The sequence below is a fragment of the Protopterus annectens genome, chromosome 2.part0, assembly GCF_019279795.1.
Source record: "Protopterus annectens isolate FY-2018-M chromosome 2.part0, PAN1.0, whole genome shotgun sequence".
NCBI classification, from domain to species: Eukaryota; Metazoa; Chordata; order Ceratodontiformes; family Protopteridae; genus Protopterus; species Protopterus annectens.
This window is the reverse complement of record NC_056728.1, coordinates 394,737,888-394,757,695: the sequence shown is the minus strand read 5'-3', so window position 1 is coordinate 394,757,695 and position 19,808 is coordinate 394,737,888. Positions and strand designations below refer to the sequence as shown.

General features: G+C 37.6%; 1 protein-coding gene across 1 annotated transcript in view; it reads right to left on the bottom strand.

Annotated features, from left to right (window-relative positions):
* The window catches only part of LOC122793101 (annexin A1-like), a 401,547-nt gene that overhangs the window by 209,192 nt on the left and 172,547 nt on the right, over positions 1-19,808 (bottom strand). Inside the window, exon 6 of the mRNA XM_044060832.1 lies at positions 1,336-1,426. Coding sequence (XP_043916767.1) covers positions 1,336-1,426 — 91 coding nt within the window. The remainder of the gene's footprint in view (positions 1-1,335; positions 1,427-19,808) is intronic.

Sequence of the window (19,808 nt, the reverse complement as noted above, 5' to 3'; positions counted from 1 at the left end):
CAGCATCTGAATCCTCATAAGGAGGAAAGGAATATTCCTGATCTGAAGAGGAATCCGAGGAAATGGCAACCTGGTCAGAGGATTCAGAGTCTGCATCCTGTCTAGGCCTTTTATCAGGAGGGGGATGGGAACCCCTGATCAGAGTAATTAAGTCCTCAGCCATTCTGAGTATCTGTTTCTTAGGCAATGGAGCCTGTGCTGGAGAATGCTGAAGTTGCTTTTTAACTTTTAAAGGGGTTTTGGACTTGGCATATGATTTTATGGTAAGTGTAGTCAGTCTGAAAACACCCTCTGAAGCCGAGGGCTGCTCAGCTGCATTGGATCCCTGTGGAGGGATAGTTTCTGTATGGCCTGTTGCTAGTGTCTCTGGAGGCTCGGCCATCTCCACGTGGAGGTCGGAGACGGCCTGTGGTTCTGAAGTAGCAGTCGTCAGGGGCTGCGAAAGCACCTCGCTGAAAATCGGAGAACTGGTGACTGGCCTAGAAGAGGCCTGGTCGTCAGGTTTGGGCCTTGGCTGTCTATCCTTGTCTTTGCATTTCTTAAGTATTCCAGTCGTCAGTTGCTCCGACGGCATGGTATAATTAAATTTTCTACCAAAATAATGTCGGGCAAAATCAAACAGACATTTAATAGTGCGCTTGTTAAACCTAGCACAAAACCGACAACCAGTGACGTCATGATCTGGGCCTAGGCATGGAATACAATACGAATGAAAATCCTGATGAGGTATTTGCTTCCCACAAGTAATACAATTATTAACTTTTACTGACATTGGTCTGAGGCAAGAAAATGTTTCCCCAACAAGGTACTTAGCTTTATAGAAGGCTTTTGTTCTGAAATTCGAATTGAAACTTTCAGGAGTCGGCCGACCGGCACTTGTGAACTGCTTCTACTTCAGGCACCGCTTGGCAAGAAAGACTGAAGAAAATGGCATCGGCTGCATCTTATATACCCCTGCCACTCTGACGTCAGGGAGGAGGCGACAGCAACTGACGCCGGACCAGGACTTTGGAACTCTGGCCGACTACGGGACCACCTGACGGCAGGATAACCCAAGTGTAATGACTGCAGCAGTGTAACACGATGAACATCAATAATTCTATGGTTTCTTGTCAGAGTACATTGTGGAATGCTTGATGCAGAGAAGTAATAATGATAAACAGTGAGAGACAAATGCATCCTCATACTTTACAACTCATGCTGGACAAAGTAATAATGATAAACAGTGAGAGACAAATGCATCCTCATACTTTACAACTCATGCTGGACAAAGGATAGGTGTATGGTCACAATGATTGTATTTTCTTAAAATGTATTTATTTTCTTATAATTTACCTTCTTTGTAAACTTTTGCAATTTCTTTTAACTCGTTGTTTTCTCTTGATGCAAGAATCTCTATGAGACAATCCTCATCTGTGCCAAGACCCTGCAGAGAAGTAAAAGGTAAATTACTGCTAATGATGCACAGCACACCAGCTTATACTGATGGGTACTAATGTAGCTAAAGGGTAAACATGCACATTTTAAAAGATAGTTATTTGCCATTTTTATATCTGAAATCAATGTTCATCTAATTTTATGCACAACAAAGTTCTCCATGAGGAAGTTTTATGATGAATGTTAAAGGAAAGTCACAGCTTATCACACAAGATACATTCAGTTCTGCCACGCCCAGCTGTACCAATGGCAATATGGATCCCACTGGCTGCAGTATCTAATAGTAAATATACAACTTCCACTGAGTGACTGTTAATAAAATCTTTGTGAAGTCATAATGCTGAGAATGCAGAGTGACTGAAAAAGCATTTTATGTCATGAGATAGAGAATGAAGTTTATAGTAACTTCATGCAAAGAACAAGCTACGTTTGCAAAGGTAATGGGAATGTTGCCATGGCAATACAATGTCTTAAAACTCCTAAAGCTTATTTTTATGTTCTACATCTCTGCCAAGGTGAATAAACAATTGTAATGTGAAGTTTTTCTCCCTTTGTCTACCAAGAGAATACAAATTCTCTGTCAGCTGGCATACAATTTAAAACTTGCATTTTCATCTCACAGCAAGAGGTTCTCCCGTTCGATTCTCGGCTGGAGCGCCTTCTGTGTGGAGTCTGTATGTCCTCCCCGTGGTCGAGTGACATATATGAAGACATGCAGGGAGGTGTGTGCGCGAATGGGTGTGCCTTCTTTGAAGGTTGGGCATCGAGCTGGCAACTCGGCACCGTAAAAATCCACTGCCAATCATTAGCGGACCGGAGTTCCGTTGTGGCGACTCCTAACCAGGAAAGGCCGAAAGACATTAGTTTTATGCTTTTGTAGAGGATTTCCTGTAGGACTGTCTCCCTAAGCTGAGGAGCAAGCCTGCATTCACAATCTCTTAACAGAGAAAGCGTTTGTGTCCTTTCCTTCATTAATCCCGTCTAGAAGAATTTATACCAACACATTTTACAACAAGGTGGACTTTCTGGATACACCAGAATTCCTATTTTACAGCGAAGAGTTACACTTAATTGCTTACCCAAACTTACTGACCTGGTAAAAAATGGAAAAGATGATATCCTCCCAGTAGTAGGCTTTCAAACTTTCATATTTACTGTTTTAATATGTTGCTTAGTTACCCTACCCCATTACCCATTCCGACCTATACTGTTAAAAGGCTACAGTAGCAGAGATTTCCACAGTTAATATCAACTCAGAGCCATTGATAGGGCAAATGGCACTCACTCTCAATTTGACCCTGAGGAACAAAGAAAAAAAGATCTTGCTAACTTCAGGTAAAAAAATTAATGAATCAAGTAATAAATCAATAAATAAACAAAAAAGATATTTCTGAAACTGTAGCAAAGAGCTCACATTTGCTCCTTGTCACAGTAATTACACAAGATGCACTCATAATGCAAACAATTGTTGCTTAAACTAATGTGCTGCCCTTCTGCCCAACTATCAATCCTTCTGAGATATGCTGACTATGCCTGCTAATGGTTTGCACCAGGTGCAGCAGCGACCTTCTCCATGTGCACTCGAAGGCCACCCCCCTTCACCTCACACTAACTACAATACTGTGAACACTACTATAAACAGCTTCAGACACAGCTTTTGCCAGCACAGCAAGTGTTACAACTAGAACTGACCCAGACAATTGCACATGACACACACTTGTAGTCGTCACCTTTCCAGAATTCAGTTAACACTATCCTTGCAGAGCTATTACATCATCTACAAGAACACAAAGCTAGCGAGGAGGCTGGAAATCCACATTAGCAAGAATTAAAGGTTTTATTGAAGAATATGATCAATGTTTGCAGAACTGTGAGAAAAAGATGAATAAAATCCCCTCCACTGTTCATAACACTTTTCAAAAACAGTTGAGTCTTTTAATATTACCTAAAATGACCTAGAAAATCATGGTAAGCTAAGGGACTTTTGGGGGAAGAAAGGCTGCTATAAATATTTTGGATAAAGTGCTTAATATAAAATATCATAGGACCTCCATTCATATCACTCTGTAAATCAACTTTTTGATACTTCAACAAGTTACTCTTCCAGTTTGGTAGTTTTATCCCAACATTTCTATCTAAATATATACTAATTCAGATATCATAAAAATTCAGACCAAAATGGGAATATCGCCTTTCCTTTACTCCGATTCACTTGACCTTTGAGATTCAAATTTTGCATCACAGTCGGCAAAAATACTACCATCACTTAATATTTTGATATCCCACATCTTTGCATTCCTGCAGCCTCTTGGCATTACAAAAGTATTTTGTTTCCATGGTACAGATCTGCTGAATGCTGCATTCACAGCTTTACCTCTGCTAAACATGAGTCTCTTTACCACTCCTTTCACATGTGGCCTTAAGGGAGTTATTCTTTGGTGAATCCTTAAACCTCAAAAAAGGTTCAGATATGAAATGAATAGAGGGCCACTGATACTTAAATGAAGGGTCACCAACACTTAGTCTGTAACATTCCAAATGTAGTAAATACCTCATACTGTATTTGAAAAACAGTCATTACAGTTGATGATGTTTTAATCATAACCACTGTAGATCAAGCATATCCCTCAAAGCAGGTAGATGCGCTATTCCAGTAACTAGAATGTAGAAATCAATAATCATTTTTAATCATACCATTTCTGGTGGAGCTGACATCTATGCAACAGAAGTCATATTTTCATGTATGTATGCCTGGCATGATACAAAATCACTCAGTGACCAAATTATTTCCATCATGGAAACAAAATATTCTCTTTCACCTCTTGCCTATTTTTTCCTTCACCTAAGTGAGGCATGTAGGCTACTTAAACTGGCCACTTTTTCAAAGTAGCTGGACATATCAGTTTACTGCCTTTCATCATAAAATTCTGAAGAGCTGGTCTTATCTAGTCCATTTACAGTTTCTACATTTTCTTATAACAAATAAATCTGAATCACTGAAGTCTTTTCTATGTAAACTATTTGAAATGAAAAATGTTTAACTTACTTCATTATGCTACCGTCCTGTTTTCCCTTTAGTTGTCCTCAAACATCAGTAGTTTAGGAACAAAGCTCTCTACCAGCAAATTATTTTCTACAAGTTCTAATTATCTTTCTCATTCTTCAGGTAGATGTGCAGGTCTTAAAAAGGTCATGCACAGCACTTTACTCTCTTCTTTTATATTTCAAAATGAGCCATCTTTCGAATGAGACATTAAACCAAAATCTCATCTGCCCAAGTTGCTGGCAGCTTAGGTGGATGTAAAAGATATCACAGCACTTATCAAAAAGAGTAGCAGTTCTTTATTTGCATGGTATTTACATGACATATTTACATTTGCGCACAATTCTATACATTTACAAAATTGACATGTATAAAACATTACTCAAAAAACATTCATATAATTTCTTCTTTATACATTCTGTTTTTCATCTTCATGCATTTTTCTTTAAACTAGACCTACACTTTTTCTTCCATAACCACAATCTCATTTTCCTTAGTATCACTGACAAGACCTGTTTTCCACTGAACAGAATTTCATTTACTCTCTCATTCCAAATCACCCATCTTTATTTCTATTCTTATGACAGCCATATCCAAGTTTATGTCACTATTATTTTTCAATTCTGGAAAAAAAATGTCTTCACATATTTTTCCATAATTTCTGTACTCTTTCACATTTTAGAAAAACACATCCGGTGGCTTCTTCACCGCAGTCCATTCGTATTCTCTTACTTTTCTTTTTATAAGGCATATTTGCTTTTAATGGCAACTACTTTATTCCCAATCTCCACAGATAATCCTGACACTCTATTACTACACTACTTGTTTCTTTCCTTTATAGCCATAATATTTTCCTCTTGGTAAATATTTCCAAAGAACAACACAATAATACTGTACCACATACCTCTCAACTGTCCCTGATTTTCAGGGACATCCCTTATTTTGACTCAAATTTTAGCTCTGTCCCTCTTAATGCCTCCTAAAACTAGTGACTTTTGGAGGAAAGGTGGTGAATTACACAATGAATAATGACAATAATTAAGAATTATAGACTTCTTTTACTTCAGAAAATGTGTATTAATTCATATGCTCTGATTCTGTCAAAGTTAATAGCACTAATATTTTAAAAGTGTCCCTGACTGTCCCTGATTTTTTCTTGACTTGTCCTTGATTCTGTTGAAATTAGTCCCCGATTGATTGAGAGGTCTGCTGTACCATCATATTCTTACAACATACTTTTCAATCATTTATCTTCTAAATTTGTGTTTCTTGATACTTTTTTTATTTCATTAATACATTCTTTTTCTTACTGTCTCCCAAAACATTCATATTTACACTTACAGTCTTACTAGTAATTTCTTACTTCCTTCATTTATTCATGTCAGCATTTTACATACATTTAATGAAGCTGCAAATACTACTAGATTTAACAATCCTATTCCACCTTCAGCTTTATCCATATACAATACTTCTTTCTCTCTTTACTGGATTTAATCTAGACCCTCATATAAAAGTGAATTTGACTTAACACTTTTTCATGTCTTCTTGCCATCATATACATACTTGATAAATACTCTGGTTGCCCATTAATACTGAATTTATCAAATTAGCTATGTTTAATATAAGACAATCTATATGCTCTTCACAGACAACAAACTGCTTTCAGTTCTTATAATATTTTTCCCATTGTGTTTCACATATTGTTTTATTTCCAAAATGTATTTCCAACACTGAGATTTCTTTCATTGTTAAGTATATTCCTCCAATCTTTATCTTATCCCCAAACATTTTTATCATTATTTAATGCCATACCAATTTCTTTTAAACAAATTTACCACACAGATATTATTCCTTTCTTACACAAATTTGAGTAACTATTTCATCAATACCTTTTCCATTCTTCTACATAATACTGCTATTCCTGAACAATGCTCTTCCCAAATTCCATATTAGATTTCTGTCCTATATTTTTCAATTTGCAATCTTTCTTCCTCTATTAGACATCTTATGTCTTCTAATACAATTATATTTATGTCACATTACACCATTCCAAAATTCCTATGTTTTCTACTAACTGCTTTATACAGTTCACATTTAATGAAAGAATTCTTAAAGTATGAAAATTATTTCTCTCCATTTTCCTTAATTTAGAAAAAATAATTTACCTTTTTTTAATATTACCATTTATTTTCTTTTATCTTTTAAATTCATTCATTTAGACTTCCTTTCCCTATCTGTCATCCTTTGTCCAACAAAATTCTTTTTCCTTTTACTATTTTCCAGCTTATATCTTCCTCATCACTAATTTGTCTCTTCTTCTAGTTCCTCACTGCCATATTTCTCTTTATTTTATCTTTTTCTTCTTCTAAATTATCTTCCATTTCAATTTCCAATTCTTTCAGCTTTGTTAATATCCTTCTCTGCTTTTTTCGCTACCATTAACCTCTTTTTTACAGTCTATACATAAATGCCCAGGTTTTGACATTTATTATATTCTAATTCACATTTCTGCATCATGTCCTGTAACATTACCACAATTACTTACAAAATGTCCTTCTTTCCCACAAAATACATGTCTTTTCTTGTCCCCAACATTTTACTACTCCTCTATTAACATCAACATTTATAACACTTGGAATGTACACAATCTTTTCTATTTCCATTCTCAAAACATTACAATCCCATCCCTCAGTCCATAAACCTCTACTGTCATAAACTTTTCAAATGTCCAACGGTGCAGCAGTTAGAATTGTTACCTCATAGCAAGAGGTTATCTGGTTCGATTGTTGGCCGGGTTGCCTTCTGTGCGGAATCCTCATGTCTGCCCTATGTTTGTGTGCTTTTCCTCTGGGTGCTCCGGTTTCCTCCTACATTCCCCAAGACATGCTGCAGGTGGATCAGACACTCTAAAGTGGCTCCAGGTGTGAGTGTGTGCATGTGTCTGACTTCTGAGGAAGTCGGGCACCAGGCTGGCAACTCGACACCATAAAATTCTACTGCCTCTCATTCTGCAAATCTGTGTTCCACTGTGGCAACTCCTACCGGGAGCAGCTGAAAAGAGAAGAAGAATCAATTCTTTATAAACATTATTAAATGTCTTTTTAAAATCCTTTTCTCTACTTCTGTACGGAACTGTATATGAGGTTTTTCGGTTTCCAGAAAAAAAAAGAGCTTTAACCATATAATTGTTCCATGGGTTACTATAGCAATAACCCACGCCTGGGTGTGGGTAATGCTGGATTTACTCACTGTTGGTGTGGTTTGGTCACGAGGGCGAAGCCTGAGTGGCCAAACAAAGCCAACCGTGGGTAAATCCAGCATTACCCACACACAGGCGTGGGTTGTTGCTATTAGCATTACCCACACACAGGCGTGGGTTGTTGCTATTATACAATGACATTTAAAAAAAAATAATTACTTTTCTTAAATAATGGCATTGTATAATGCCTCCTTGCTGCCCGGTATTCTGCGGCAGTTCTGATGTACTGCGCATGCATATGCCTACGCAGTACATCAGAGCTGTGGGCAAAAGCAATGGAGAAAGCAAGATATCCGTTGCTTTTTACAAACTGTTTTGCTATGTTTAATGGGTTTACATAGAGAGACAGTTTTAAAAAAAGCAACGGTGAAAGCAAGATCTCTGTTGCTTTTTACAAACTGTCTCGCTATGTTACAGGAGTTTAACATAACGAGACAGCTTTAAAACGAGCAACGGACAATCTCCATTGCTTAAAGCTGTCTCGGTGTGTTAAACTCCTGTAAAAAAAGAGTTATAGTAGTGGAAAAAGTCTGGGCGACCGGACCTTTTTCCATTACTATAACTCTGATTTACAACATGCACGCTGACCAATCAGCGTGCACATTTCTGAATATTAATGAGGGATCATTGTATAATATTTTGTCTCTTTCCATATTCACACAAAAAAGCTCTCCTTTCCCTGAACAGTCTCAAAAATAATGTCACAAAGAGTCGCTTCGTTTATCAAAATAAAACCTCTTACATTTTATACCTTGACACCTACAGGTAAAACTACAATATCCCATACCTCAGATCTGTATAAGTCAATGCTCCTTTTGCTTTGTATTCTAACTGTATACTTTTTGGGCTATCATCTCTTTTTTATTTCTGTCTTACATACTCCCAACTGTCTCAGCATATGATTTTTTTTCTTTGATTCAGCATTTTCATTCTGGTCTCTTCTGCACCTTTATTCTGAATTTTGTCCATTATTTCTCTGCATGACACATCTTCTCTGTTTTCTGGTTCACTTTGCAATAGTATCTCCTATAATATATCATCCCGCATCCCTCATTGTTAGAGGGTTGTAGCCACACACTCTTCTTTCGTGATCAATTCCAATCCACCAAACAAATTAGCTATCTGTGAATCTTCCTGCTGCCAGTTGGCATTTATCTCCATTCTGTCCATCAAGTCCTCTATGTTGTGCATCATCCTCCCAGCCGCCATTGTGTGAGGATCAAAATGTGCACATGCAATTGCGTCTAGTTCTTCCGCACTTACAGAAACCAATGAGTAGGGGACGTTCCCTGGTGCCTTGGCCAAGTTTCCTCTAGTCAGTATGAATACTACCTCTAGTCTCCCTAAAAGGAGGTCATTGGCTTGGTGGGACAAACTAGGTCAACAAAGTGTAAATTGCCCAATGACAATCTTGGACAACATCTCTCTATGCACATTGATACATTTGACATGAGATGAACTGTTAAAAGTAATCAATGAAAGTGTATGACCAGCCAACAATGTAAAGGATTTCCCATTAAAATAAAAGGGGAACTGCTCACAAGACTGAATAAAAACAAAGCCAGTCCATTTGAATGGTATACAGCTTTTTGTCCACATTTCTGTTAAAATGTGCTGCATAGGTATTAATTTTATTCTAATTTTATTCTCATGTCTTTACTTTTGAGTTAATGTTACCGGACTAGTACCTACTATAAAATACAGTCACACATTTTAGTTCACTGCAACTTTGTGCAGTGTCACAACTTAGGGTCTCTTAAATTTCTCAAATGGTATTTTCTATTTCTTTAAATAATGCATTCCATTTTTCTGCCACTGTAGTGAACTGCAGATTGTGGTTTCTTATGAATTACTTACTTATGTTGTGTAGCATGTTAGCATGGTTTGCGTTAGGTAGCAACCTTTTTGTTGCAAAAATGAAGCCACACAACTCTAATATGCTTTCATCAAATTCACACTGTCCTTGTTTAAGGTTAAACCACATTATCCTAGTCTCTCCAAGACCGGAGGTAATACTGTATCCTGCTTTTCTTCCGTTATGCCATACATTGTTGTGCCATTGCTACAAATCTTGTTCTTTAAAAAAACACTATTACTCGGTGTCACACATTTTAAACTATTTCAGCTACACTAGTCTTTTGCACTCTGTGAGGTCTGTATGTGTGGATAATGTCATTTTTCTACTTCCTAGAGAAAACGCAGGTAGGTGGTATCTGGATTACAAATCTAGTTTACTGAATACTCTAGAGCCATGTATAATTCCATTAATAAATAAAGCATTGTTGCTGCTTTCTTCTCTGTCACCATATTTATGTATGTCAAGCTTAGCTTCAGAGACGTTATTACAAATGATACACACAGAGCAGGAACTAGAACATGTTCAGTAATGTCCATTTTTTAAACAATTTAATTCTTGTTCTAGCTTGTGATGCAGATACGGTGTCCTGTGATACTGCTATTACTGACTGGTCTTCATCTACCTTTATTTGGACATTTTTTATTTTCTACATCTTGGAATATATTCTGGCAAACTATTCACTCCGAAATAGCTGTTTAATGTACTTTATTCAATATTTAAATGGCAACAAGTAAGTTTTGTTGCTGTACCAAAAGAATGTTAGCAGAACATTTTTCAAATAAAAAAAATACACTAACAGGATTAACAGAATGCCTTGTTGCAGCAGAGAAATCATGGACCATTTCCCTAGTGGGAACACTACCATGTACCCACATGTTCTTAAAAGAAGCACTTTTACTTCATTTAACACAAATAAAATATACAATGCCAAATGTTTTACTATCTGCAAAACTGAAGATGTGGCCTACCTTGTTGCACATGTATATTGTTCATTATATGTTACACAAACCACTTGTATATATCTAAAGTATACTTTTGCACACAAGTCTCAGAGTTTTCATGGATATGCATTTTCAGTTTGCTGCCCTTTCATTTAGTCTGGCAACAGCACCTGGGATGTTAACTAAATACCCACACCACCAGCAGTAACCATGAGGCTGAGGGTCATCCACATTGTACCTTTCTGGATATCTGTTAAATCAAAGCAAAGTTTCAAAAATAACTGTTTTCCAGTTTACAGACCACTACCTTATTTTGAGTTTAAGTTGGCTGTCAAACAAGACAAATCATGCGTGTCTGCTTCCCAGATGAAGGTGTTTCCTGGTAGGGCCTTGTTGCTGTCTATCCACCAGAGGTTAATTTTTAAATTGACAAGCTGCAATAATTATTCTTTTTTTAGTGGGCACCATTCTAGTACTTCTGATCATCAAAAATTCCATCAATCTTTGATTAGATGTTGAAGAGCATCTTGTTCGCACCAGACCGCAGTTTGTCCATCAGAAAATGTCAGCATTTCATGACAAAACTGTAAACCTGCCAGAGGACCTCCAAAACTTGAAACTCTCCACAACCTTCTGCTAAGTTAGAAAATGGATGCCTAAGTTCCCCAAAATGTTACTTGGAGAGCATTTGTATCCTTCTACCAAGTAACAACAATGGATACATCAGGTTTATGATGAGGTGCACAGCTTGACTGCTGGCATGTACAAAGATATGGTCCCCATCTCGGGTAAAAATGACATATACATTTTAAAAAGATATTAGCAGTCCTCCACAATCTGAATTTGTTAGGGTAGTGCATATTTTTAGGAATCCTACATGTAGTGATATACAAGGTTCCCCATTCAAATTGTGTGTACTGGAATCATGAGTGTGCATAAATGCACAATTGTGAATTTAAACAGCTTATTTTTTGCAGAAGTAAACACCCTTTTTGCAATCCACCACCACCTAGCTCTAAATAAATAAACTGTGTGGTCATTCCTTCACTGGAAAAGAGAAAAATACTTTTTTTTAGAAATTCCATCTTTTGTAATTACGGTCATTTCAGAAAATTTGCAATTCCAGTCTTTGTAGTTTCAAATAGTTCTCAATGGAGAATGTCATATCCATCATATCCATGCTACAGGGAAATGAATTGAGAGGGTCAAACTTGATTATACAGTCTGCATAAAATGATCATATTATCTATGCACATTTACAGCTTGTCTTGTCTTTCAGCCTCTACCTAAAACAAGTTTCTCTGCTGAAGGAATAGAATATCATGACGGATCACCACAAACCTGTTAGCCTTCAAAACTAGGAATAAAGGTGAATTCAGCTACATTGTTCTAAGGTTGATTGAGTCCCTGAAAGGAACCTTTGTCATCACAAGGTAATAAGCTCCAAAAGTTCTGGACAAGTTACCAAGATGCTGGTGTGATATATAGGACAGGTATTCTGTTTCATGCATTCAATTCCTTTTTCCGGGTTCATAATACCTTAGGAAAGGCAAAAAAGAAAAAAAAAATCTGTTTGATGGCCATCCCTTGACCATGAAAACTCTGGTTCTTTCTTCTGAGAGGAAATAAAACGCAGCTTGGTCGCTTCATTTGTCTTCCTAGAGCAGTAAGAAGAAAGTACCTTTAACGGCCTTGACTTACAGCTTGGCTACTAACATTCTAATTCACAGAGGTCCTTTGTATTATCCAAGAAATTAAACTACCAGCAGGAAATTCTGTTAGGTTGAAAGGCTTTTCTCACAGGTAGTAAAAGTAATGATGAAATGTCTTTAAGTAATAGCATTTGGAAGATTAATTAGAAACTGCTGACTTGCTGAGTTTAGACCTCTCTGATTTTCTCATGTCAATCTACTGTTCCAATTTTTTAGCCTGTCTGCATTTGGAATCTTCCTTGTTGTCCACACCTGTACTCATGCTTTTTATAAAAAGGTTGCTACATTTGAAAACTCTAAGGATTAATATCCTCCTCATTGGGACTTTTTATTTTACAAAGTGACAAACTCTAATTGTGTGCTAACTGCTCTGGATCTTTTGAAGTTTTTGTGTTGTTTATTTACAGTCAGTATGGTTAAGAATCTCACTGAACTGCTGCCTTTGATGTGTTCTCTCATGCACAGTTTTCTATAATTGCAGACGAACATTACCTACTAATATTCCCTTTATGCCAAAAGTGGTGTCTTTATGGATTTTTAACCAACATAATTGAGTGTAGGAGCTATTACATGTGACATCTCCAAAAAGACACTATAAATCTATAAAGTAGCATGAAGTTGGCTTTGGAGAAGTTTTTTATGGAGGTTTCCTTACTGGAGGGTGGGGGTGGGATGTGGATATTAAGGGTGATTAGCTTATGGTCAGACCCGACTAATGAGAGGGTGACCATAGGTGGGGAGCATCGATTCCCCATGTTGGTAATGACCAGGTCTAGGATATTGGAGCCCCTGTTGGGACTATGGATTAGTTGATCCAGGGCATTGGAATTTATGAATTCTAAGAACCGTTGGGCAAAGGTGTTGGTACATGAGTAGTTTTCCCAGTTAATGGCAGGTTAGTTAAAATCCACCAGTATTAGGGTTTTTGGTTCTATCTTAATATTTTCCAGTATGTTTAGAAAGGTGTAGTGAGAATCTTGGGGTATGGTGGGGGATCTTTAGCAAGCTACAATTTGGATTGCAGTCTTACCTAGTGTTAGTAGCACCTGGAGAATTTCAGACGCATTGTGTTCGGAAACTAGCCTCCCTGGTGAATATTGACACTTCTCCACCTTTAGTGTTTCGGTCCTGGTTTAGTGGCCGAAAAGTGTGGTAAGAGTTGTAGCCTGGTTGAAATGAGCAGATTTGCATCATGAAGATACATTATAGCATGTTCAAAACTTTTGTATTTATCATAGAGCTGAGCCTCTTAATATTATAGCATAGCATTTATGGGCACAGTGCTCATATGCAATAGTGCTTATATTCATACAACCAGAATACATGCACCGAGAGAAAGGAGGAGGGAGATTAAGGAGTTAAAACAGAAAAAGATCATAAAGTTCTCTGACACAGATACAGTTCAGTTGGAGGATATTTTCAGAGAACTTATAACTAATTTTTAAAAATCATGTGGCAGGAGTGGCTTAAATGAAAAAGAAGTGTCAATTATGGAACTTCTGAGCTAAAGATACTTTCTGCATGACACCAGAAATGTCTAGGTGCTTAGTTACTGATGCTGTTCCTTTATTTTGATGGTAGGTAACATTGAATGGGCATGTGGAAAGCAACGCAGTGGAGCAAAAATAATTTTGTTTGAAATAGAGCCATTTCATGTGAAATAAAATACAACATCAAAGGGTGCCACCACAGCTAGCCTTGAAGTATTATTGTAATATTTAAATAGACAATGTAAAAGATCTGGTTGTAGAATGTACCTGACCACACTCCCAAACAGACGAGGTGAAAGCATGGTCTCTGCAATAATATGTTAAGCCTTGCTTCCATGGTTAGATGATGTTCTGTCCTGTACACAACAGTTTGGTAAAGCTTCTTAATAGCAGTAACTACAGGATCACAGTATCTGATAATGAACGAGACCTGGACATTTATGTTCACACGGATATAGGTATGTAATCCTTAAGATGAGACACAGAAGTGAGATACACTTTCAGAGCATGTTTCAGGACTGAATAGCATTGCTTTGAATTTTGAAGGATTCAGCTTTAGAACACTGTTAGGCAACCAGGTCTGCAGAGTGTACTGCCACAAGGAGGTCATGAAGAACTTTACCTGCCCTAGAAACTACTCTTCTAAAAAGTGAAGAAGTGAAACAGACATGACTAGTGTCAGTCATAGCTTCAGTCAGTTTGCCACAGCTACACTCCAAGTCAAAAGTGTATAATTTATTTGAAGATGGGAGGATCACTTCTAGGCTTCAGAAGTCTTTCAAAAAAAAAATCTCCTTTGTAATAAGCACAATCGAGGATAATGCAAGTCTCTTCCAACTTGTTGGGTGTAATCACTTTTATTTGTAGTTGTAGATTACTTTGGATTTATTACCATTAGAGATATAGATTACAAGTTGATCATGAACTTCATATTGTATTTTGTAAACATTATTCGCGACTTGGTATGTGCAGATTAATTTACGCTGGACATCTGTACAGAATAGATCAATACACAAGGCACATTTCCTGCATCAACAGAAAACGGACTGGCAAATTTCAGGCAGCATTTCTTAGTCTGCATACTAAGTCTGCCTTTGATCTTGCCTCATTGGCCTTACGGTGGTATGTTTCTGTTTCTCATATGGTTTGACTATATAACTATGGTGGTTCACTGGTAAATGGCAGATTGGTAGGGGTATCTCTGAGCCTGCATCTCTATTGTGAATTTCCTGACCAGATTCCTGACTATTCCTGCATGTGACTGAGTTGGATACTGAAGTGTGACCCAAAACATTATGACTGAACCCTAGTTAAGGGATGTACATACTGGGCAAATAATATAAAATCAATATAAAATTCAGCTTATGTTGATGACGTGTTGTCAATTCTTTCATCTCCATTGTCCTCTAGTCATGTGGTGTGGAGACAGCCCTCTTCTTTTAAAGAGTTCTAAGAATACACATTCAGTTCCAGTGAATCCGATTTCTTTGTGGATGTTACATCTACTTGAATGATTAGTATATCAGAACCCATTAGATATGAACATTCACAGTTTCATAGGTTTATTGGCAAGTACTATGCAAACTGCCCTTTTTGTGCTTGAATTAACCTCTCATTTGGATAGAGAATTGTCTTGCCCAACCCATGGTCAATAATTATTTATTACTCCTAATGAGAATAACTGGGATCATACCTCAGATAATTTGAGGGGACCTGTGCATGGGACAAAGCATTTAGGAGCACTCTTTCTCCATTGTTTTATGTGAATGAGAAGTCTGTTCCAGAGCAGCAATACCTCCTGCGAAACATACAGGTCACTGATGTGCAGTAAATCCATGTCTCGTACGCCAGACACCAGTCACCTCTTGGCAGTCTGTAGAATGCAGAATATAGTGACAGCACATTGAATCAGTCCATGTATATGTTGTTTAGACTTTGTATCCTTTTAGGAAGGTATCTCTGCGGGCATTTTAGTTGTTGCATGTATCAGGGCAGATATATGCCAAAGGGGGCATTATGTTCAATACTGGTCTAACGATGGCCAAGTACAGAGGTATGATGACATCCTTAGATCTAGACACAATCCCTTTGTTCATAATGTTGTTTATAATTTGTATTTCTGGTATCTAGACAGAAGCATAATAGCAATGTATTGAGAGACGTGCACATGGCTGATCCATGCTTTCCTAGAATAATGTTGCATTCAGTCAGGGTTTTCCTTTGCCACGAGGTACAGCAAACACAGACTTGAATATATTTTATTTTTGGGTGGAGAAGTCAATTAATTACTCATGCCTGGGGAGTAGAGGACTTCTTTCTACAGAAAAAAATGTTTAATTTAAAAAAAAAAAAAAAAAAAACACATTCTGTTCCTGCTGCTTTTTTACTTGACACAGTTTATCAAAAATAATTTCAAGTTCCAATCATGAAGCATACTTTCTCTGCAGTGTCTTTGGACCCACATTTCAAAGTCTGACTTTGTCTGATGTGGTGAAATGTAAACTCGTACACAGATTGCAAAGTCCCTTGTTCAGCCTATTTTACTTTACAAGACTGAACAATTTGGCAATCTTAGTCAAGCACCAACTTTTTAAATATGTGCTTTCATGCTTTGGCCTGAAGATCAGTCTTTCTACCACTCTGTGACCCGTTTCCTTCTTTTCTTAAACCACTGCATTCCACATCACTCTTTGGGGAGACTCCAGGTCTCCATAAAACGTTTGCTTAATGGTACCTTCTCTTTAGATAACCGAAGATGAGCAGTAGGATCAAAGGGGAGAGGAGGCTGCCATCTAGCTATCTATAGAGGGGACTTTTGCTTAGCTCTAACTTTCTGCCTCATAATAGCCTACAGTAATGGAGGTATGATGTTTTCATATGGCCAAAAATGCACACACCTCAGCTAAATACATAATGCTGCCTGGTAGAGTGTGTGTGCACAGAAAACGGATAGGTAAAATTGAAGCAGCCATCAGTGCTGCCTACTGTGTCAACCTCCACTGACAGTCCGCAGTGTGGAGGACTATGCTGCATTCCACGCCCAGTGTCCTTCAACACCAGTCACTAGTCTATCCTGTGACAACTAGATCACAGTCGTGGCTTTATCACTGTTAGCTGCAAAGTTTGCAGTGTCAGATTATGTTCTTTGCCAAGAATTTTACATCCTTGTCAAACACTAACTTTACCAATAATAGAAATACTAGACATTAGGAAGACTTGAATAAAGCAGGAAACCGGAACAAATATTTAAAGGTCTCTACAGGTCCCAGTAGTTCATGCAGAGAGGGGTATCCTTAATGGCCAGTTGTACTTTTTAACTTCTTAAATGGCAATTGGTGGCTCTTACTGTTTTTTGCGTGGTTCAAAGGAAGTATATGATACAACAAAGATGCTGTAATAAAATGGGAGGAATTATTAACTTGGATTAGCAGACTCTATTCATAGCTCTTGACTTGTTGGGAGGGGCATTATGGCTAGGTATAGAACAGAGATTTATAAGTCAGGGCAAATTTACAGCAGCACCTAGGGTGGTGTACTGATTTATTGGATCACATGAAAGAGGACGGATATGTGTCTGAGGGACTTTGGCCTAATGAGGTCAGCTATGAAAGGTCAGTATACAACAGCCAAATGTCAATAGTATTGAACAGTCAGAGTAATGATTAGAGTACAGATAAATAGTTATGCAGTAAATATTTTATTCAGAGAAACATTTGGTATTACTGCATTATTATTTCTGATGTGTTCTTGTTATTTCCTGTATAATGCTGCACTAATTTCTAAATGATGACACGTTTGTTTAATAAATGTTATATTTTGGAAAACAAAAGGATTGCAACAGATCATCCTTGTTCATTATTTTAACCTTCAGATAACATGGGATATGCAAATTAAGTGAAGGTACACATACTGCATGGAAACTATTTCCAAAGAACCTGCAACACAGTTTATTCTGTTACCTGTTATCAAATAGGTTATTTGATGTCTTTCCTGCAAAGTGCTTTATAACAAGTTGGTTTTGCTTGGTCTGAGATGGGTTTCCCAGTTTATCCTCCTGGACGGCATTTTATATTTCTTAATCTAAAGGCCTTATGTGATATAAGAAATGTTGGTGCACCTGTGTGGAAGTCTGTGGTTTCTGCTGTTGGGACATACTTTCTTCCTTCCATTATGTTAGTGACAATAGAAAATACACTTGTAGGCTGGGCCCTCCCTAATATTCAGCTCCTCAGACTCCTCACATCTCCTTCATTGTGTCTGTAGAAATCTAGTTGATGAAAGGCACAAACATAGGCCTCAGTCCAAAGAGTGAGGGGCATGTGGTTTGGGTTTTGCCATTAGATTTGTGATGGCACACACTATGGTGGTTGAGATTACAGGAAAAGTTGGTTTGGTGAAGGAGAGGAGCAAGAAATGCATTTAGAAATGTTTTCTGCCTTTAAGAGTACAGTGTTGTGGAACAGAGACAATTGCCTGTGGAACACAATGAGTCACCCTATCACTTGAATTAATACATAAACTTGGTGACCTGTCCATTAGTGACAACCTTCTAGGACAAATGTTTAACCGTATTAAACCAACGCAAAACTAACTCCATATGTTGGGTGTGGATATGCAAAGCACTGTATTCCGATTAATATAAACCTGGAAAACTTGTAACTGTTTCTATGGCTTATACTGTATCCACTGCCTACTTTAAAAATTCCTGCTCATATATGGGCCCCTTGATTACAACATCTGAGGATGAAGGGATACAAACTATCTGGGAATTTGCTAAAGATGAGTATATAATTTGATGCCTGGTATGGCTGCAATGACTTCTGTCAGACAGAATATGTATGATACAGTCTTTGGGCAGGAAGTCTCCTTCAGTGTATGAAATGTTGGTGGACAGTGGATGGTGATTTTTCCTATCTTCGACTTCCTGTCTGTATCTGCATTTTTTTCTGATGTACACCAAATTCAAATTTAGTTTATGCAAGTAGCAGAGGTATACAGGAGATCTGACTTTTTGCAAAAATCAACTTTAAAGCTGAACAGTGACTGTTGACCAATCACTACTCCTCTGTATCTTTATAATTCCTTGACTTGCAAATATGGGTTTTATCATTTTAAAAAAGATCCTTTGATCTCCATTTAACAAATTCAGATAACTAAACCACAAAATGGCCAAAGGACACTATCTGGTATCAAATGCCTTCGAAGGAAGGCATGAGATGATGCTGGCTGGTGGTAAATGTAGAATGCAAGATTTTATGCAAGATCCAGTGCAGTGGTGTCTCTTTTGGGTAACTTTTTTCAGCAGGTCCTTAATGTCACCTTTCAGAGGACACCAAAGTACAACTACACAGTCTGATCAACACCACTACCATCCATCATGCAAGTGAAACTTAGGATACACTTTCTGTAGAGTTTGTACATCTTGAAAATCCTCCACATTGTGGTAGGAGACCTCTCCACGAACAGTGGTACTGTTAGGAGGGCTCTCCATGGACGGGCAACAGTGGTACTGTTGATATCACTCTTACCAACATTCAGACCCAGTCCATAAGCCATCACATGCTGGATGTTGGGCTCTTGATTTAGAAAATAAAGTCACAATAAATGACTCCACGTTGGTCAAAGGAACACTACAAAAATACATCAAAGGCATACATGAATAAAACAGGCATGATCCTTAGAAGCAGGAATATGTTGGCGAAATAATGAACTTAAGTTAGAACAGAACCTTTTATTAAAAAGCAGCCAGCTTTGAAAACCAAGAACTTGCAAGTGAAACAGAAAGCAAGCAGCATACAATAAAAGAATAAAAAGAAGGCAACCCTTGTCCGAGGGCAGTTGTCCTGCATAGAAACGTCTGTAGTGTTTTGTGGACAAACGATTGACCTGCAAACAAAAACCTAGTCTTTTATGCACATATCTGTGGATTCACAGATGGTATATTAAGCATCCTCAGTGGGAATGGAGGAAGGAGATTTTTGCCAATAGAGATGACTGCAAGAAGGGTTAAAGAAAATAGAAAAGAGGGGACTGGAATTTACTGGAGAAAACTGGTGTAGAAACCCAGT